The sequence below is a fragment of the Somniosus microcephalus genome, chromosome 1 (genome assembly GCF_052327205.1).
Source record: "Somniosus microcephalus isolate GS21.2 chromosome 1, FLI_Smic_1.0, whole genome shotgun sequence".
NCBI lineage: Eukaryota > Metazoa > Chordata > Chondrichthyes > Squaliformes > Somniosidae > Somniosus > Somniosus microcephalus.
Genome location: NC_140987.1, coordinates 390,390,601 through 390,412,641, shown reverse-complemented (window position 1 = coordinate 390,412,641; position 22,041 = coordinate 390,390,601). Strand labels below are relative to the sequence as shown.

General features: G+C 45.5%; 1 protein-coding gene across 2 annotated transcripts in view; it reads right to left on the bottom strand.

Moving 5' to 3' along the window:
* The window catches only part of LOC147125086 (exocyst complex component 1-like), a 189,892-nt gene that overhangs the window by 62,611 nt on the left and 105,240 nt on the right, over window positions 1–22,041 (bottom strand). For both annotated transcript variants that reach the window (XM_085997193.1, XM_085997183.1), the window contains 3 exons: window positions 9,508–9,558; window positions 6,002–6,109; window positions 5,167–5,249 (listed from right to left, as the gene is read on the bottom strand). In XM_085997193.1, the coding sequence (XP_085853319.1) occupies window positions 5,167–5,249; window positions 6,002–6,109; window positions 9,508–9,558 (242 nt within the window). The remainder of the gene's footprint in view (window positions 1–5,166; window positions 5,250–6,001; window positions 6,110–9,507; window positions 9,559–22,041) is intronic.

The following is a 22,041-nucleotide window of genomic DNA, read 5'->3' as shown; positions in this document are numbered from 1 at the left end:
GCACAAGTGCAGTACAACGAAATGCAGGCTTGCGGCTCCCGAGAGTGTACATTTAGATTAAGACATTTAACCATTCAACATACATTTGGCTTGTAATACATTAACATAAACATAACCATAATAAAGTGCATTGGCAGATGTGCAGGCTTTAGAGTTTATTTGTGGAGTTCAGTCGGATGACAGCCCTGGGAAAGAAGCTGTTCCTAAATCTGGTCGTACGGGTGCGAATGCATCTGTAGCGTCTCCCAGATGGCAGGAGGGTGAACAGACTGTGGCTGGGGTGGGTAGGGTCTTTGATGATGGACCGTGACCTCCGTAAACAGCGTTTCTGGTATATGTGCTCTATGGTCGGTAGCCGGTAATGCGTTGGGCAGTTTTGACTACCCGCTGCAGGGCTTTCCGGTCATAGTAGCTACAGCTGCCATACCATACTGTGATACAGTTTGTCAGGATGCTCTCTATTGTGCAGCGGTAAAAGTTAGAGAGGATCAGGGGTGACAGGTTACATCCCTTCAGCCTCCTTAGGAAATATAGGCGCTGCTGGGCCTTCTTCACCAGAGAGGAGGTATTGAGGGACCAGGAGAGGTCTTCCGTGATGTGGACTCCGAGGAACTTAAAGCTGTCCACCCTTTCCACCACAGCCCCATTGATGTGGATGGTGGTGTGACTTCCGCCTTTAGACTTCCTGAAGTCCACAATTTCTTTGGTTTTCTTGATGTTAAGGGCCAGGTTGTTATCGGCGCACCACTTCACGAGATGCTGGACCTCCTCCCTGTAGGCTGACTCATCGTTGTTGGTGATCTGGCCTACTACCGTGGTATCATCCGCAAACTTGACGATGGTGTTGGAACCATGAACAGCGACACAGTCGTGGGCGAAGAGGGAGTAGAGGAGGGGGCTCAGCACACATCCTTGTGGGGCCCCCGTGTTCAGGGTCGGCGGGGGGGGCGGTGGGGGAGGTGTGGTTACCTAATTTGACAGACTGGGGTCTGTTTGTTAGGAAGTCCGGGGTCCAGTTGCAGAGGGAAGTGTTCAGGCCAAGAGTTTGGAGTTTGGTGGCCAGCTTGTTGGGGACGATAGTGTTGAATGCTGAGCTGTAGTCTATGAACAGCATTCTGATGTAGGTCTCCTTACCATCTAAGCGATTCAGTGCCGAGTGCAGAGCAGTTGTGATTGCATCCTCCGTTGATCTGTTTGCACGATAGGCAAACTGGTGTTGGTCAAGAGAGGCGGGAACACTGGCTTTGATGTGAGCCAGGACCAGTCTCTCGAAACACTTCATTATGATGGGTGTGAGTGCGACAGGTCGATAGTCGTTCAGGCACGTCACAGCCGTTTGTTTTGGCACAGGAATAATGGTAGCGGTCTTGAAGCATGTAGGGACTACTGCCTGGGCCAATGACAGATTGAAGATGGCGGTGAAGACATCAGCCAGCTGATCAGCACATTCCTTGAGTACCCGTCCAGGGATGCTATCCGGTCCAGCAGCCTTTCGTGTGTTCACTCCGCGTAGAACACCCCTTACGTCGGAGGTCGACAGAGTGAGCACCTGGTCTTCTGGGGGTGGCAAGGCTTTGGTAGCCGGCTCCTTGTTGTCCCTGTCGAAGCGAGTGTAGAAGTTGTTAAGCTCCTCCGGAAGGGAGGCATCGCTAACCGGGGGGCTGGTGTTTTTGCCCTTGTAGTCAGTGATGGACTGGATGCCTTGCCACATGCGCCGGGGGTCCGAGTTGTTGTGGAAATGATCCACTATCCGCAGTGTCTGTTTCCTTTTGGCAGTCCTGATACCCTTTTTTAGGTTGGTCCTAGCTTCACTGTAAGCCGCCGCTTCGCCAGATTTAAATGCTGCGTCGCGTGCTTTCAACAGTGAGCAGACCTCTCCGTTCATCCAGGGTTTCTGGTTGGGGTATGTCCTGACACTTTTATGGGTCGTGACGACCTCGACGCAGCTGTTAATGTAGAATAGCACTGTGGATGCGTATTCCTCGATGCCATTATGGGCAAACATGCCCCAATCAGTGCGTTCGAAGCAATCCTGAAGCTCCAATACTGCCCCCTCTGGCCATACTTTCACTGATGTTCTCCCTCTTTTGATGAGCGGTTTGTATGCCGGGGCTAGAAACAGGGAGAGGTGGTCAGACTTCCCAAGTTCAGAGAACACACAGCGCTCACACTACCGAGTTCAGAGAACACACAGCGCTCACAGTGCCGAGTTCAGAGTACACACAGCGCTCACACTACCGAGTTCAGAAAACACACAGCGCTCACACTACCGAGTTCAGAGAACACACAGCGCCCGCACTACCGAGTTCAGAGAACACACAGCGCTCACACTGCCGAGTTCAGAGTACACACAGCGCTCACACTGCCGAGTTCAGAGTACACAAAGCGCTCACACTACCGAGTTCAGAGAACACACAGCGCTCACACTGCCGAGTTCAGAGTACACACAGCGCTCACACTGCCGAGTTCAGAGTACACACAGCGCTCACACTGCCGAGTTCAGAGTACACAAAGCGCTCACACTAACGAGTTCAGAGAACACACAGCGCTCAGACTTCCGGTTTCCCCTCCAGTCAGCTCTCCAGAGTCAGTCTAGGTGCACAGGCGACCAAATGAGTGCGCATGCAAGGTCCCAGCACAGTGTTCAGGCTTCCCCATACATGTTCGCATGCATAGAAGGACTCATATTTTTTACCAGCAGTCACAGCAAACTTCACCAGACTGTTACCTGGGATGGCAGGAATGATGTATGAAGAGGGATTGGGTCGATTAGGCTTATATTTGCTAGAGTTTAGAAGAATGAGAGGGGATCTCATTGAAACTTATAAAATCCTAACAGGACTTGACAGACTAGATGCAGGAAGGATGTTCCCAATGGTGGGGGAGTCCAGAACCAGGGGTCACAGTCTGAGGATAAGGGGTAAGCCATTTAGGACTGAGATTAGGAGGTATTTCTTCACTCAGAGTGGTGAACCTGTGGAATTCTCTACCACAGAAGACAGTTGAGGCCAATTCATTAAATATATTCAAGAAGGAGTTACATATATTTCTTAAGGCTAAAGGGATCAAGGGATATGGGGAGAAAGCAGGGACAGGGTACTGAATTTGGATGATCAGCCATGATCGCATTGAATGGCAGAGCAGGCTCGAGGGGCCGAATGACCTACTCCTGCTCCTATCTTCCATGTTTCTTGCGGCACTGCATCCAGGTCCTTGGGGCTGTACTCCTGGCATATACCTCTGCAGCTATTTGCTCCCAATGCCTTTTCGCCGTGTGTCTGGAGGGCTTCTTGGTCCCCTGCAGATATAGGATGTCTCTTCTCCTTTCCACCTCCTCCATCAAGACCTCCAGCGCAGCGTTGGAAAACCTGGGTGCCTGCTCTCTCCCATGTTCAGCCATTCTTCTGTCTTTCCCAGGTCAGATTCAGCTCACAAAGAACATCCAGCACCTGCTCTAGCCACAATGGTCCTCCCCTTTAAGAGATCCAGGATAACTTTATGCAGTGCAGGCTAACTTTAAGTAGTGCTAGCAAGTTATGGTTTTGGGACCCCTACTGATGCATGCAGCCAATTAACAGTGTGGTTAGCACTGGCTGCATGCAGAAATCATGATAATGAGCAGGCAGCATGAAGATGCCGTGCTACTTGCATTACATCGAATGGGCGCGGGGTAATTGCGCATCGCGATCCCCGCGCCTGTTATTGGGGGCTACACAATATAGCCCCCCTAGTTTTATATATCCATTGTAAAACCATATTTTTAAATGGGAGGAAATTCCTCTACAGAAACCTAATTGCAAATATGCTTGTGCAAACAAGGATCTGTGCGATACCCGAGGCCTAGATATTGGCCCAGAAATTCGGGTCGGAGGCTTGCCGCAGGTGCAAGCCTCTGACCTGCACTTACCTAGCGCGCCGGCCGTTGTGTTGTGGGCCCGCGTGGGATTCCGATCCTGGGCCTGCTCCAACTGCCGGCGCGCAGTGCTTGCGTATCCCAGGGGCGCAGTTAGTTCGAAGCGTCCCCTGGGATCACATGGGCCATGGAGAGCCAATCGTAGCAGGGAATCTCTATTCATAGATTTGACAGGAAGCCCCAAAACATAACTAAAACTTGAAATAATTTTTTTTTTTAAATCACATTTTTAAAATAACTATAAATTACATAAAATAACTATTTTAAAAAATAATTTAAATTTTTGAAAAGATTAATTACAGTTTTTAACAGGGCAAAAAATAAACATATCTTTCTTTAAAGTATTTAAAAATAATAAACCCATGGAAAAAATGTTTTAATTTTACTTAATTCTCCACTTACCTTGTTAAAAGCAGGCCTTGTGACTGCTTTTTAAAAGCGTAGCTGCTGTAGACTTACCCTCCCGGAGAAACCTGCAAAAAAAACAGAAGTTCCAGGCGTACGAGCTGCGTCTCCGGTGCACGCGTTCGACCTGTGAACCCCTTCCTTTAAGGGAACGGAAGTTCCGGTTTCCCGCACATGCGCAGTGCATGCACGTAACCGGCACTTTCGTTGGGCCTACGCGTGAGTACCCAGTGCATACTCACCCATGGGGACCCGAATTTCCGGCCCAATATGTTTCCTTATATCCTTTAGCAAGGAAATCAACACCATCTGATGAAGGGTGTTATTAATTGCATCACCTCAATTAGTGTGCAAGTGGAAAACATCCACCTTGAAACCGTTACTTTCTTGTGCAAATTAAATGATAAAGCTGAATTAGTATTACATGTTGGACATGAAAAGAGTTTTCAACCTACAAGTACAAGTTGTTTGGACCAGAGTTTCCCTTTATTAGGACTGATGATGACATCAGATAACTGCTGCAAGTGGTTTTATCATGCAGGTGGCCTTTTAAGACATTGTAGTAAAAATATTTGCGTGCAACAGTTTAATTGCTTTAAAACATGATTATCAAAATCAAATAATTAAGTAAAATAAACAAATTATAATAAATTTAAGCTTATTGCAGAACTTTCCTATAAATAAGAGCTGGAGGATAACTGATTCTTTGACTTCTTTGATCTCAATTCATTAACCTACCTAATGAATGGGCAAAAAAGTATAAAGGAAAACAAAAATGTTAGTAATGTTATCCTGTTGGGAAATGATAACCCCAAGCAACACACTACAATACAATATATGTTACATACTCTGCAGCACTCCGATAAATCCGTACTCTCTCTGCTGAGTCTTGGTTCACTGCAAGAACAAGATCACTCCTACTCCCCAGCAACTAGAATAAAACAAAGATTGAATTTGATTTAGAAACCTTCAAACCTGTACCGCTGCTAGTCAGCCAACCTCACACAGCTATAAAATGATCATGTGCTGTTCAGCGTTACCAGACTACTTTCCAATTGGTATACAAAATTACTTAGATATTTCTTACTTGTTAAGAGAAATCTAAGTTATAATCGTCTGTTCACATTGTCTCAAAGATGTACCATTTTGGGTTTGATGCTCAAGAACTGCTCAGCTAATGTCAGTGATGAATCAATCAATGAGCAGCTCTTATAGATTAGTGGCATTCAGAATCTCTTTCAGACCTGGTTACTGATCAGGAGACAGCAATATCTGGATGCCATTGATTTTAAAAGTACAGCAACTGTGTTTGCTGGCTACATTCAGCACCAAAAAGAATGTTGATCACCTCTAATGTTATGAAAATTTTAAATAGATTGATGGATATAGAAGTGCAGAATTTTAAATTGCAATCATAAGAGCAAATACCATCACTACTATTTAAACTGTTCAATGAGTAATATCCATACTTTTTCAACATAAAGATTTTATTAAGTTTTTGCTGAGGATATGTGAAATTCTAAAAGTGCTTTGTATTTTAAAATACTGAAGTTAAGCAAATTTAAAGGAAATCATTTATAGCCTTAGAAGTCAAAGCAATTTGTATTAAAAAAAAACTTTGTTAGGTCATAAAGGAGCTGAGCTACAAACTGTTTGAAAATATTGAGAACATTACTACAAAACCTGTGGTGTTTCACTGCATGTGTCTTCTGTCAACATAAAGAATTTGCTGATAAACTCTTCCTCTGCAATGCATATGGGTTCCAGTTCTGCTAATACCTGGTCTGTGATCTTAAAACAGAAGAAAAAAATGACAGTAACAAACCAAAGTAACAAACAAGCCACATATTTTCATAATAATCATATTAACATTTAACAGATAACTGGTAAGGAAGACCTGCTACTGACCTCCTTAACTGCTTTGGGATATAAAATAAAACAAAAACGTTTGAATTCAAAATGGTATTCACCAGCTAAATGCAATAATAAAAATAAATTCATGTTAGGATTGACACTTTGAAAATATATTCAGTGTTAAGTAGTTACAAACAGGCCAGACCAGGTAGGGGTGAGAAGTTTTCTTCCCTGAAGGATATCAGTGAACCAGTTGTATTTTTATATAACAATCCAGCAGCTTTCATGGCAATTTTACTGGCCCACAAATTACTAGATTTATTGAATTCAATTTCACAACTTGTTCTAGAGGGATTTACTAGTCCAATACCATAATGACTACACTACTATAACCTGTCTATGCATATATCTATTTTAATTAAATAAAGTCAGATGAATTAATCACTCTTCAGGTGCGGCTTCATTACAGATGCAAATTTATTTGCCACATTTAAAAAAAAACTATGAAAGAACAGAAGAAATGTCAGTCATTTTTAATCCAAAGAGAAACTTCCCCAGGAGCAAAAGAGTACTTTCTATTCGACAGGATTGTTAGCCTTTTATTGACCTTAGGATGTAACAGCAATTAGACCATGTGGCCTTAAAAGAACAAACAGTTGTCCCTAAGCAGCAAAATAATAAATTGTGTTCCATGTTATAATGTTTCTAGCCTTATAAATCAGCATCTCTTCTAATTTACAGTGAGCAATGCAGACTGAAAATCCACTAGTCTCGCAGCAAAGGAGGGGTGTAAACAGGGAAGGTAAGTTTAAAGGCTCAGAAGAGTAAGTTAGCAGTTTTGAGACCATTTCATGCCCATTTTTTTCTCCTGGCACTTGTTTTACATGATTACGACTATCAACGTCTTTCCCAATGGGAATCCCCCTATAAGGCATTAGGGAGATGAGGCCCATTGAAAGGGTGCCAGGCAGGTCAAGCTGCATGAGAGGTTCTCTGTGCTCACCTAAAGGTATGTGCACATCTGCAGCCGCAAAGGCACTCAGCTCCAAATTTGAAAGTAGGTTGTGACAGCAAGCCTGATGTTAAAGATACATATATGAAGGCCTGACCAACCATAATGCTAGATGATTATTCAGAAGCATCGATCAAAGAGTGTTATTCTGTATATGGTACTGTAGACAAAGAAGTCAGGCAAGGTCAATGATCAGCCAGCACAGCCTGGTTGGCCACACCTGACAAAATACCACCAACCATATTTTCAGGCATTGTCACACCTGCCTGTGGGGAAAGGTCACAAGGTCTAGGTCAACAGAGTCATTTGCAGAGTTGTGTCATCTGTTGTAAAGATACCTGTTGCTATGGGTCCTGACAACATTCCAGCAATAGTACTGAAGAATTGTGCTCCAGAACTAGCTGCGCCCCTAGCCAAGCTGTTCCAGTACAGCTACAACACTGGCATCTACCCGGCAATGTGGAAAATTGCCCAAGTATGTCCTGTCTACAAAAAGCAGGACAAATCCGACCCGGCCAATTACCGTCCCATCAGTCTACTCTCAATCATCAGCAAAGTGATGGAAGGTGTTGTGGACAGTGCTATCAAGCGGCACTTACTCAGCAATAACCTGCTAACTGACGCCCAGTTTGGGTTCCGCCAGGGCCACTCAGCTCCTGACCTCATTACAGCCTTGGTCCAAACATGGACAAAAGAGCTGAACTCAAGAGGTGAGGTGAGAGTGACTGCCCTTGACATCAAGGCAGCATTTGATCGAGTGTGGCATCAAGGAGCCCTAGCAAAACTGAAGTCAATGGGAATCAAGGGGAAAACTCTCCATTGGTTGGAATCATACCTAGCACAAAGGAAGTTGGCTGTGGTTGTTGGAGGTCATTCATCCCAATCACATGACATCACTGCAGGAGTTCCTCAGGGCAGTGTCCTAGGCCCAACCATCTTCAGCTGTTTCATCAATGATCTTCCCTCCATCATAAGGTCAGAAGTGGGGATGTTCGCTGATGATTGCACACTGTTCAGCACCATTCGAGACTCGTCAGATACTGATGCAGTCCGTGTCCATATGCAGCAAGACCTGGACAACATTCAGACTTGGGCTGACAAGTGGCATGTAACATTCGCACCACACAAGTGCCAGGCAATGACCACCTCCAACAAGCGAGACTCTAACCATCTCCCCTTGACATTCAATGGCATTACCATCGCTGAATCCCCCACTATCAACATCTTGGGGGTTACCATTGATCAGAAACTGAACTGGACCAGCCATATAAATACTGTGGCTACAAGAGCAGGCCAGAGGCTGGGAATTCTGCAGCGAGTGCCTCACCTCCTGACTCCCCAAAGCCTTTCCACCATCTACAAGGCACAAGTCAGGAGTGTGATGGAATACTCTCCACTTGCCTGGATGAGTGCAGCTCCAACAACACTCAAGAAGCTCGACACCATTCAGGATAAAGCAGCCCGCTTGATTGGCACTCCATCCACCACCTTCAACATTCACTCCCTCCACCACCGGCGCACTGTGGCTGCAGTGTGTACCATCTACAAGATGCACTGCAGCAACTCGCCAAAGCTCCTTCAACAGCACCTTCCAAACCCGCGACCTCTACCACTTAGAAGGACAAGGGCAGCAGACGCATGGGAACATCACCACCTACAAGTTCCCCTCCAAGCCACACACCATCCTGACTTGGACCTGTATCGCTGTTCCTTCACTGTCGCTGGGCCAAAATCCTGGAACTCCCTTCCTAACAGCATTGTGGGTGTACCTACACCATCTGGACTGCAGCGGTTCAAGAAGGCGGCTCACCACCATCTTCTCAAGGGCAATTAGGGATGGGCACTAAATGCAGGCCTAGTCAGCGACGTCCACATCCCATCAATGAATTTAAAAAAAGCACCTTAAGACTGGCACAACCAGTGACAGAGTCAGTCAGTTGTGATCTAAAACCTGCACATAGGATTTCTTTTTCCTTTATTTTTGGCTGTCACCTCTTAAGCCCATGCACATTTAGCCTTGGCAAAGGCTGAAATTCTTTTTGATGCCATTCTAAAGGCTTTCAGAATTTGCGTACCTCCATTGTTACTTCCCTTTAATTGTCCCCAGCCCTTTAAATTTCAGTTGCACAGAAATTTCTGCCCTCACCAGTACTGTCCAAGTTAGCCTAGTCCTAATTTGTAGCCTATTGATATATTTTTGACTATGATATGGAACTGTATGCCATTTGTCAAAGGTTAACCTACACATAACCCATTTAAAAAGCACTGAAGAAACATATTGGTACAATAAAACTTAAGATTTTTCACTGAGATTGGGTCATACCTGCGTACAAAATGTAGAAATGCTCCATTCTCTGTCCTGTTCGTCCTTTGCCTTGACAATCACACAAATAGAGGGAAAAGGACATCTAAAGTCAGTGCATTACAGATTAGTGCTGTGAACAGAGGTACATGTGGGTTTTTATTGGCTAAAGGTGATGTAAGATTATGTCACAGAAATACCCCAATTTTTCATAAAAGTATGGAGAGAGCACTAGAAAATAAATCTATTGAGGTCACTGTGTATGTACTTAGACAAGTACATATTTTAATAAAAATGGTACATCTAGCATGTGATATATCAGTCACATTTTTAATTGATTAACTCAAATCCTGCATTCATAAAACAGCAACAAACAATTGAATAGATTGGCAGCCATTCCAATCAAATGTGAGCTGAAGTAGCCAGCTAAATTTCTGATGAAAACAACTACTAGGGCTTATTAAAACAGCCAATCCTGATCAGCCAGTCAGGAGAACCTACTAATTAAATGAAGGAAAAGGTGAGCCAATCAAATTGCTCAAATATGTCAACATTTTATCATCGATTATTGTTTTTCTTTTGGCCTTCTAACTATATACAGGTTGAATACTACAATTTATAACATAAAAATGTAATAAATTTGCAAAAAAAAATGTCAACTTACCCAAAAACTGTGCAGCTCATATTATAAATGGCCTCTTAGAATCATTGCCAGCCTAAAGCCAGTTTTCAGTGGAGTGCTTTATATTGTATTTGCTGACGGTATAAGCACATATAGTTCTGAAGAGCAGCTTTGAGTTAATAATGAACCCTGATCAGTGTTGGGGCTAACCACTGGAAAAAAGGTAGAAGGGGACAGGACTGCCGGCCAATGTGGTTCAGTACAGTTTTCAGCCTGTCTTCCCACAACCAGTGTTGCCGAACCCCATGACCTAATCCTCTCCAGTCCTGCTAAACACCAGGATCCTACCTTGAACGTGTAACACATCTTAACATAAAGTAAAATACTGCAAGTGCTTGAAATCTGAGAACAAGAACAGAAAAAGCTGGAAATACTCAGCATGTCAGGCAGCATCTGTGGAAGAACAAGTCAGTCACTTAGCGAATCAGCTCTAAGATCCTTCCTCAGGACTGAGTCTGGGTCTTGGATCTGAAATGTAAATGAGTCCTGAGGAAGGGTCTTAGACCTGAAACATCGACTAACGTACTTCTGTCTCTCCAGATGCTGGCTGACCTGTTGAGTACTTCTAGCTTTTTTTGGTTTATCTTGCCAGTCATCTTGCTGTTTATACTGAGTTTTAAAATAGTAAGAGATAAGAAGAAAAAAGACTTGCATTTATATAGTGCCTTTAATTTCTTCTGGACTTCCCAAAACATTTCACAACCAATAAATTGTAATGTAGGCAAATGTGGCAAACAATTTTTCTATTAATCACTTTTTTTGATTTATAATGGGCCAGAAATTCGCGGCCAAAGGCGTGAGTGCGCTCGGGGTACTCACGCATCTGGCCGTTGGAAATGCCGGCGTTCAGCATGAACAGCGCATGCGGGGAACGCCGGCATTTCCAGACCTCGAGCGCGTGCGACTGCACAGGCAGCGCTTGCGCAGTGAACTTCGTAGATTTCATTCATGAAATCCGTGAGGGTAAGTCCTCAGAATTTACACTTGAAAAAAGCAAGTGTAAAGTGGTTCATTGGCTGCGGAGGAAGAAACATTTTATCGTGGAGCTTCTAAAATGCAATATTTTTGTTTGGGAAAGGGAGGGAAGTTATTTTAAGAAATTTTAAGTAAGTTTTAAAGTTTAAATTTTTTTTTTTTTTAAAAAGGGTTTTCAGAACGGTAGGTAGAAGGAGCAATTGTGGCTGTGTGAATGGAATGTGAGAATGAGTTATGTATGTATGTCCACATATATTCCTTTACGTATATTTATGTATGTTTTATATTCCTTTACTAATGTGTATGAATGTATGTTTTTAATTATGATTTTCCAATAAGTTACTTTCTCTGAAAGTCATAATTAAATAATACATTCATACACATAAGTAAAGGAATATATACATAACACGCAAAGGAATATATACAGACATACATACTTTCAGAAGCTCCACGATAATAAATATCTTCCTCCGCAGCCTCTGGAGCAACTGTACCCATGCTTTTTTCATGTGTAAGTTGTAATGACTTGACCTCACTGAAAGCATTAATGAAAGCGGCGAATTATACTGCGCACGCGCTGCCTGTGCAGTCGCACGCGTTCTGCCTCTGAACCCCTTCGTTCAGAGGACAGGAAATGCCGGTTTTCCCCACATGCACTGTGCATGCTGAAAACCGGCATTTCATCCAGCCAGATGCGTAAGTACCCCGACCGTACTCGCGCATTTGGAAGGGAATTACTGGGCCAACATTTTACATGTCAATAAAATGAAAAATTTAACAATTGCACGACTTGCCCCCTCGCATCTGCGACTGAGGGTCCAAGGAGGTGCATTGCGCAAGAGGTCATCATCGTACGTATCCTCACACTGTTCCCTTTGGGGAACTGTATGAAGTGGTGGAAGGATTTATGGCCGTGATTAACGCTCATTCCGTGACCGTAACCATCTTTGAACCAGCCATTAGGGTGGTTAGTCCTATGGCGGGAGGGTTTTACGGGCTCCCACAACCCATCTGGGGGGGGGGGGCCACCAACACCCACGGACGCAAGTATCCCGCTGGATGTCCACCCAGAATTTAAAGTTGGAACTCCGACTCCACTTGCCGGGACTGTGTGGAGTGGGGTTCAAAACCCTACTCCTTCTGGCCCAGCGGCGGGGATGCTTACTGCTACGCAAAAGGCCCACTCCGCACAAAAGGTGACACCCATACGTTTCCTGCGCCTTTTCCCTCCCCGTGACTGGAGCCCTATGCTGCCATTTCACGTTGCTAATCGGATTGGGCCTTTGTCATAGCGGTAGGATCCCCGCCGCTGGGCCAGATCAGGGTAGGGTTTCGAACCTCGCTCCAGACAGTCCCGGCAAGTGGAGTCGGAGCTCCGGCACTAAATTCTGGGTTGACATCCAGTGGGATATTTGCGTCCATGGGTGTGGGTGGCCCCCCCTCCTTGTATAGCTTGTGGGAGCCCGTAAAACCCTCCCGCCATAGGACTAACCGCCCTAATGCCTGGTTCAAAGATGGTTACGGTCACGGAATGAGCGTTAATCATGGCCATAAATCCTTCCACCACTTCATACAGTTCCCCAAAGGGAACAGTGTGAAGACACGTATGACGACAACATTGCTAAATAAATAAATGGAATTTAAAAAATTCTTTTAGGGCTTTTAAAAGTCTTTAAATTGCTTTAATTCTGTTTAAAACTACTTCAGATTACTCAAAATAATGTAAACATTTTAAAAAGTTTATAAAAGTTACCAAAATCTTCAAAAAACTTCCAAAAACCTATTTAAATTGCTGCTTTGCATGTAAAAATGGTTAGCAGCTTGACAGAAACATTGGGGGCGTGTCCAGTGAAACTGAGACCTCAAGGGGCGTGTCTCACTTGCACTGCACGCTCCTGGCTTCGCGCTGGCTGCACTCCTGGGCGGCGTGACGTCATACGCTGCCCGGGATTCTTCTTCTGGAAACACCAATTCCAGGCGTCCCTGGAGCTGATCGGCAGTAGCGCGGGGTAAGTGTAAATACGGGGCTTGCACGCGCTGCAAGCCCCGTTCTGGAATTTCTGGGCCATTTATTTTTCTCAGTCTTTTCTCATATCACAAGTGTTTTTTTGTTTCACAACAGTTGAATTTTGAAAGCATTTCAGGTAGATGCAAGGCTTTGTCTATCATCATAAATAAAAACAGAAAATGCTGGACAAACTCAGGAGGTCAGGTAGCATCTGTGTAGAGAGAATTAAAGTGGCAAGCGAACGGAAGCTCAGGGTCAAGCTTGCGTGCGAACTGAATGGGGGTGTTCAGCAAAGTGATCACCCAATGTGCGTTTGATCACCCCAATGTAGAGAAGGCTGCATTGTGAACAGCAAACACAGTATATTAAATTGGAAGAAATACAAGCAAAACACTGTTTTACCTGGAACAAATGTTTGGGGCCTTGGACGGTGGGAAGGGTTCATCCCAGCTGCTTGCCTCTGAATAAAATGGCAGGTAGCAACCAACTTCCCTGCTATCATTCCTCAGCCTGACTTTATTTTAATTCTTGGTACTTGTTTCTAGTCTTGCCAATGGAGGGGAGCATGAGGCCTATCAGCGTGTGATTTTCTGAAGCAGGACTTTCTTCACTTGACAGATTTCTGTGGAAGTGTGAGGTCATCCACTTTGGACCCAAGAAAGACAAACTGGAGTATTTTCTAAATAGTGAGAAACTAGAAACTATGGAGGAGCAAAGATATTTGGGTGTCCATATACACAAATCACTAAAAGCTAGTGGACAGGTTCAAAAAGAAATCAAAAGGCTAATGGAATGTTGGCCTTTATCTCAAGGGGACTGGAATACAACTTGAAAGAAGTTATGCTTTAGTTTTATGGGGTCAGACTTCATCTGGAGTACTGCATTCAGTTCTGGGCGCCGCACCTCAGGAGGATTTATTGGCCTTGGAGTGGGTACAGCGCAGATTCACCAGAATGATACTGGGTGTTAAAGTGTTAAATTATGAGGACAGGTTGCATAAAATTGGCTTGCATTCTCTTAAGTATAGAAGATTTAAGGGTGATCTAAGGTCTTTAAAATGATAAAAGGATTCGATAGGGTAGATATAGAGAAACTATTTCCTCTGGTGGGGAAATCCAAAACAAGAGGGCATAATCTTGAAATTAGAGCCAGGCTATTCAGGAGTGAAATCAAGAAGCACTTCACACGAAGGGTAGTACAAATCTGGAACTCTCTTCCCCAAAAAGCTGTGGATGCTATGTCAATTGAAGTTTTCAAGACTGAGGTAAGGGTATCAAGGGATATGGGTCAAAGGTGGGTAAAAAGAAAGACTTGCATTTATATAGCGTCTTTCACGACCACCAGACATCCCAAAGCGCTTTACAGCCAATTAAGTACTTTTATTGAAGTGTAGTCATAGAATCATAGAATGGTTACAGCACGGAAGAAGGCCATTCGGGCCGGCGAACCCATGTCGGCTCGCTGCAAGAGCACTTCAGCTAGTCCCGCTCCCCTTCTCCGTAGTCCTGCAAATTTCTTTCTTTCAGATACTTATCCAACTCCCTTTTGAAAGCCATAATTGAATCTGCCTCCACCACACTTTCAGGCAGTGCATTCCAGCTCTTAACCACTCGCTGTGTAAAAAGTTTTTTCTTACGTCGCCTTTGGTTCTTTTGCCAATCACCTTAAATCTGTGTCCTCTAGTTCTCGACCCTTCTGCCAATAGGAACAGTTTCCCTCTATCTACTTTGTCCAGACCCCTCATGATTTTGAACACCTCTATCAAATCTCCTCTCAATCTTCTCTGTTCCAAGGAGAACAACCCCAGCTTCTCCAGTCTATCAACGTAACTGAAGTCTCTCATTCCTGGAATCATTCTTGTAAATCTTTTCTGCCCCTCTCTAAGGCCTTCACATCCTTCCTAAAGTGTGGTGTCTAGAATTGGACACAGTACTCTAGTTGAGGCTGAACCAGTGTTTTATACAGGTTCATCATAATTTCCACACCTTTATACTCTATACCTCTATTCATGAAGCCTAGGAACCCGTAAGCCTTTTTAACTGCTTTCTCAACCTGCCCTACCACCTTCAACGATTTGTGCACACATACCCCCTGGTCTCTTTGTTTGTGCACCCACTTCAGGACTGTACCATTTAGTTTATATGTCCTCTTCTCATTCTTTCTACCAAAATGTATCACTTTACACTTTTCTGCGTTACATTTCATCTGCCACGTGTCCGCCCATTTCACCAGCCTGTCTATGTCTTCCTGAATTCTATCACTCTCCTCCTCACTGTTCACTGCACTTCCAAGTTTTGTGTCATCTGCAAATTTTGAAATTGTGCCCTGTACACCCAAGTCTAAGTCATTAAAATATAGTAATATATATCAAGAAAAGCAGTAGTCTCAGATCTGAGCCCTGGGGAACACCTCTGTATACCTTTCTCCAGTCTGAAAAACAACTGTTCACCATACTCTCTGTTTCCTGTCACTTAGCCAATTTCATATCCATGCTGCCACTGTCCCTTTTATTTCATGGGCTTCAACTTTGCTGTTGAGCCTATTATGTGGCACTTTGTTGAACGCCTTTTGGAAATCCATGTACACTATGTCAACCGCATTACCCTCATCAACCCTGTTACCTCATCAAAAAACTCGTCACTGTTGTAATGTAGGAAATGTGGCAGCCAATTTGCACACAGCAAGCTCCCACAAACAGCAATGCAATAATGACCAGATAATCTGTGTTAGTGATGTTGATTGAGGGATAAATATTAGCCAGGACAATGCAGTTGAGGTACAGATCAATTGAATGGCGGAACAAGCTCGAGGGGCTGAATGGCCTACTCCTGTTCTTATGTTCCCTTGCCTTTGGAGAAGAGCACAGAAGTTGAGAAAGGTAAAGGTTGAGCTTCAAATCTAGGGCCTGGATGTAGTGCAGTAAGCACTTCAATTATCTCACAAGAATAGAAAGTGTGCATGCAGCTCCTCATTTCTCCATATCTGTCAGTAACTGTTCTTTCTTCCCTCCCCAGCACGGTCAACAATTCCCTCTTGCCTATCGTATCATTCACCACCCATCACAAGAGCATACAATACCACCTCTCATTCTCATTGCAAATACACACTCACTTCTTCCTTGCTCTCTTTACAGCAGTCAGTAGCAGCAATTTCTTCTCACTTTACAGCCTTTGCAGAATCAGCAACCTCTCTCATGACTCCTTCCTTACTTCACACTCCAGACATGTGCTTTTCATTCAACAATTCCTCATCCTGCATGCATTTTGCTTCTTCTCCTTCTCAGCATGTGCACAATAAGCAGAAACCCCACTCGTGTGCACTCTCCTTTGTGGAAGCCACCAACTTTCGCCCTCTCATTCTGTAGGACAAAACTGTGCACAACATAAGGGAGTGCAGCAAGACGGGGAGGAAGGTCAGCCAACATCATGAATCGCTCCGAGCTGAAGCAGCAAGCGCTGGAAATCAGTGGCCCCTCACAAGCTGTGAGAATGGGAGACTATGAGGCTGGAAGGATTATCTGCATAGGGTCTCTGACTATTACTTGTATTTCTTCATAAATCTCAGAAAAATGCACAATAAGGCAGCTTGACAACATCAAGCTGCATTGTTATGCCAGTCATGTGCTAATGGCCAGACTATCAGTGCTAACCCTAACGCTTGTCTCTTTTCTCTAGATCATTCTCAACAGCCACAATCCACAAAAGAAGTCAACTCTGATGATGCACTGTCACATGGTGCAACACTCCCAAGCATCAGCATAGAGATTGGTAGCCTGGCTGGGTTAGAGAGTGAGTTAGAGGAGTCTTCACATAGTGAAGCAGCCAGAACTAAAGTGCAGCAGCAGGTACTGGTGGCAGGGACACCTGTTGTGAGAGCCCGGCTGCAGCAACCTTAGAGTGTGGCCACCGCCAAGGATACTGCAACTGGGCTCTCACAACAAGACTCAAGCCTTTGCAGCTGTGGTAGAAGCTGAAATGGCTGCCATCCAGGATCTAGGCTCCACCTTGGAGAGACTGGTAGACTACATGGAAAGGGGCTTTCAAGGAGTCACTCATCTTCTGCAGTCTACTCTCCCCCAGATCAGTGGCAGTGATAAGCTGTAGCCTCATGGGAGTAGCAGTGGCAAAATTGGATTGGCACATTCTGCTCTCTTAGGATGTCAGCATGTCTGTTGCCTTGCACCCACTCAACCAATACCCACCACGGTGCCAGAAAGACAGCTGGATCAAACTGCCCTAGTAGCAGCTGAAGCTGGGCCTTCAGAGGCTGGAGCACTGAGAAGTCACTGGCCACAGGCATCTAAAATGTTGCCAATTCAGCAACATTAGCCTTCCACCAGCTCTGCTAAAACCACTGGGGAAGCAGACCGTAGAAGTAGTAGTTATAGCGGGAGAAATTTGGTTGGTTAGCACATGGGGGGGGGTAAGGGTGCTAACAGGGCGTTAAGGGGTTAGCGACTGGGCGCAGCGAATGCAGCGACGCCCATTAAATTAATTTCTGGTTTAGCGCCGGCATTACCTCTTACCGCCTGGGTCTCGAGTGCCTCACAGATCGTGACATCATCAAGTGCACAGTGCCCCATTGCCGCCCCAGATGTGAAATTGGCTTCCGCCCCCTGCTGTATCGCCGGCCGTGAACAATGACAGGAAGAGGAGTCGTTGTCAACTCGGCTGGCTGCTTCGGGAGCGCTATTTAAAGGGAAGGGTTTTCAGGTAGGCCAACCTTTAATATTTCCACCAGTCTGGTTCCAGCTGAAAGTTTGTGGTTGCTTCATTGCTACAAGATGTCCAAGACCTCCACATTGTAGTGTGTTTGGGGCTGTAATGTCAGTCGCGCAGGTCGCCTTGCAATGCAGACCTGCCAACAAGTGGGTTGTGAAGCATCACTGGCCCTTCCCTTTAAACGAGGGAAGCAGCCTCTGATGCCATTAGCGATGCGCTCCAAATTGTTCAGCGCTTTGCCGCTACCGCCCCGCTCCCGGACTTTAGCACCCTAGGAGAAGTGGTTATCACTTGATTTAGCGCTCCACTTCCCTCTTGGAGCGCTAAAGCTGAATTTCCCATCAGGAGAGAATCATTAGCGCCAGGTGCTACTTTTCAAAAGTTAGCGCCTCGACCAGGGCGATACCCAATTTCTAACCCTAATAAACTTTGTTTAAAGAAAAGCACTATGGGTTGATCACTTGTGTCACAAAATAATTCACTACAATATTGTGTTTTGAATTAAAATCATCACCGTTCTCACATTTGGGACTTTGGTCCATAGTTTCTTTTTATTGCAGCTTGTTAGTTTGCATTGTCAGAATGTTATTGATATAAAGCTAGGAAGAATGGTTTCAACGTTCCTTAATACAGAATCAAAGGAGTGATAAAGGGGTGGACAAGGACCCTTAATGCTAAAGGGCTTTTTGTCACTTTTCAGGTAAGGGGTTTGAGCAGGTCACCAAAAGCACTGATATTTCAACTGCACTCTAGCTTCTCTAGCTGTAATATTTGGTGCTGGCCCTCCTTCTTCTGCTTCACCCTTGCTTTCGCCCAATTCTTCTGCATCTGATGATACCACTTCTTGTTGCTGTGCCTCCTCCCACTCCAATCATCTTTGCATTGCAAGGTTGTGTAGAATGCAACAATCTACAATGATGCTTTGTCTGGACCATAGTGTAGGGAGCCCTCTAGAGTGATCAAGGCACCTGAACTTGTGCTTCAATATGCCGATGGTATGCTCTATGATGTTCCTGGTGGTCTCATGGTTCTCATTGTACTTGAACTGCTTATACATGGTGGGGCTGCAGAGGGGGTGTCAACAGCCATTGCTGTAGGGTCTACCGCTTGTCCCCTAGCAGTCATCCCTTAACATGCCTGGATGAGTGGAAAAGTGGCGGAATGGATGAGTGTTGCAAGATGAAGTCTTTGTGGCAGCTGCCAATGAAACTGGCACACACTTGCATTTCCCTTCTGAGGTGATCACACACCAGTTGCACATTGATGGAGTTCTGTTCACAAAATCTCCTGGATCGTCTTCTGGTGCCCCAATAGCTACAAATACTGTCTAGTATGCCCTAGACATGAGGGAAGCCAGCCACTTCTGAAAATCACAGAGCTCTCTCATTCTGGGTCTTGACATCCATTGGGAAGATAATGTACTGGTTTACTCTGGCAAGGCAGGCACTGGTGACCTGCTTGATGCAGCTGTGCACTGTAGACTAAGAGATACGGAAGGAGCCTGAGGTGAAAAAGTTGAAGTGCGGTGATTTTAACAGGCACTGGTAAAACATGGCCTACTGGTCCAGAAGGCAGCAGATGCTGCTGCAGGAACCTGCATAGAAATGCAACAGTCTGCTTGGTGAAGCACAGCCTCCTGATGCAGTACTCCTCAGAGATATCCAGGTAACTGACTCTTGGCCTATAGACCCTATGGGCTGGGTAAGGCCTTCTAAGAGCAGGTACCTTCATCTGCTGTCTTCTAACAGGCCCACCTGCTGCTTGTCCTCATTGTTGAGATTGCTGCTGCTGATCCTCTTCCTGCAACTGCTGCTCCATCCAAAGGAATGAAGCAATTATAGCACCCATTATCAGTGGTGAGTGCTTAATCAGGGTACATAAGGGAAAACAAAAATTAGAAAAAAACAATCTCCAACAGTACCCATGGATTGGCGGGTAGCTAATGTTACCCCACTGTTCAAAAAGGGTGGTAGAGAGAAAACGGGGAACTAGACCGGTAAGCCTGACATCGGTAGTGAGGAAAATGCTAGAGTCCATTATTAAAGGATGTAATAGCAGAGCACTTGGAAAAAAGTGACCGGATCGGACAAAGTCAACATGGATTTACAAAAGGTAAATCATGCTTAACTAATCTACTGGAATTTTTTGAGGATGTAACTGATAAAATAGATAAGGGAGAACCAGTGGATGTGGTGTATTTGGATTTTCAAAAGGCTTTCGATAAGGTCCCGCATAAGAGATTAGCGTGTAAAATTAAGGCACATGGGATTGGGGGCAAGGTATTGACTTGGAGAGGGAACTGGTTGGCAGACAGAAAGCAAAGAGTTGGAATAAATGGCTCTTTTTCCGAGTGGCAGGCAGTGACTAGTGGGGTACCGCAGGGATCGGTCCTTGGACCCCAGCTATTCACAATATATATTAATGATGATCTGGACGAGGGAACTAGATGTAATGGCCTAGAAATTGGGTTGGGGCGCCAAAGTGGCGCAAAAGTCGCCTGAGCGCAGGATTTAGCGCAGCGTTCGAGGCTTTAGCGATCGTCAGATATTCAGTTTCATTGCTCCTCGAGGGACACAGGGCGAGGCTCGAGGCGCTCCGCGTCCCTCTTAGGGTGCTGAAACTGAATATCGTAGCGCAACGTGCCGCAGCGCCACACGCTGCGGCACAGCACGCTGCGGTACTGCAGGCCTTCCTCCCACTGTTAAGGAGGAGGTGCCTGCAACAGCGTGATCCCCGCTCGCGAGTGCCGGCAAATGAGCCCGGCACCAAGGAGAAGTGCCGGGCTCTCGGGAAACAGCCGGCAATGCCGCGGGGGGGTGGTTAGGAGGTCGGGGACGGAGGTGCTGGCAGCCCGCACCTCCACCTTAACTTGCGCCGCTGCCGGCACAGTAAGGCCCCGTGAACCGGGCGCGGGTAGCGAGCGGCGCAACTGCGGCGTTCGCTACCAAATATCGCGAAAGGGGCACGAATGGGGCGCTGCGCACACCGATGACGTCATCGGTGGCGGCGCAGCGCAAATGCCTAATGCCACCATTAGCGCCCCTACTGAATATCGTGGGAGACGCAGCCAGTGGCGCTACAGCCACTGACTGCCTCTTTAGGCGCTAACAGGTGGCGCTACTCACCCAATTTCTCCCCCAATATCTCCAAGTTTGCAGATGACACAAAGCTGGGTGGGCGTGTGTGCTGTGAGGAGGATGCTGAGAAACTCCAGTATGATTTGGACAGGTTGGGTGATTGGGCAGAAGCATGGCAGATGCAATATAACGTGGATAAATGTGAGGTTATCCACTTTGGTGGCAAAAACAGGAAGGCAGATTATTACCTGAATGGCAATAGATTGGGAGAAGGGGAAGTGCAACGAGACCTGGGCGTCCTTGTGCACCAGTCACTGAAAGTAAGCATGCAGGTGCAGCAGGCGGTTAAGAAGGCAAATGGTATGTTGGCCTTCGTAGCGAGAGGGTTTGAGTACAGGAACAAGGATGTCTTGCTGCAGTTGTACAGGGCCTTGGTGAGACCACATCTTGAGTATTGTGTGCAGTTTTGGTCGCCTTATCTGAGGAAGGATGTTTTTGCCATGGAAGGAGTGCAGCGAAGATTCACCAGGCTGATACCTGGGATGGCAGGAATGGCGTATGAGGAGAAATTGGGTTGATTGGGCTTGTACTCGCTGGAGTTTAGAAGAATGAGAGGGAATCTCATTGAAACTTATAAAATTCTAACAGGACTAGACAGACTAGATGCTGGAAGGATGTTCCCGATGGTCGGGGAGTCCAGAACCAGGGGTCACAGTCAAAGGATAAGGGGTAAGCCATTTAGGACAGAGATGAGGAGGAATTTCTTCACCCAGAGAGTGGTGAACCTGTGGAATTCTCTACCTAGAAGGCAGTAGAGGCCAATTCATTAAATATATTCAAGAAGGAGTTGGATATATTTCTTAAGGCTAAAAGGATCAAGGGATATGGAGAGAAGGCAGGAACAGGGTACTGAATTTGGATGATCAGCCATGATCTCATTGAATGGTGGAGCAGGCTCGAGGGGCCGAATGGCCTACTCTTGCTCCTATCTTCTATGTTTCTATGTTAAGCGGGGTGATGAAGGGGATTGGGGGGGGGGTGGGGAGGAGGAGAGCTACCAAGAGTACCACTTTTCAGAGTGGATGGGAATGA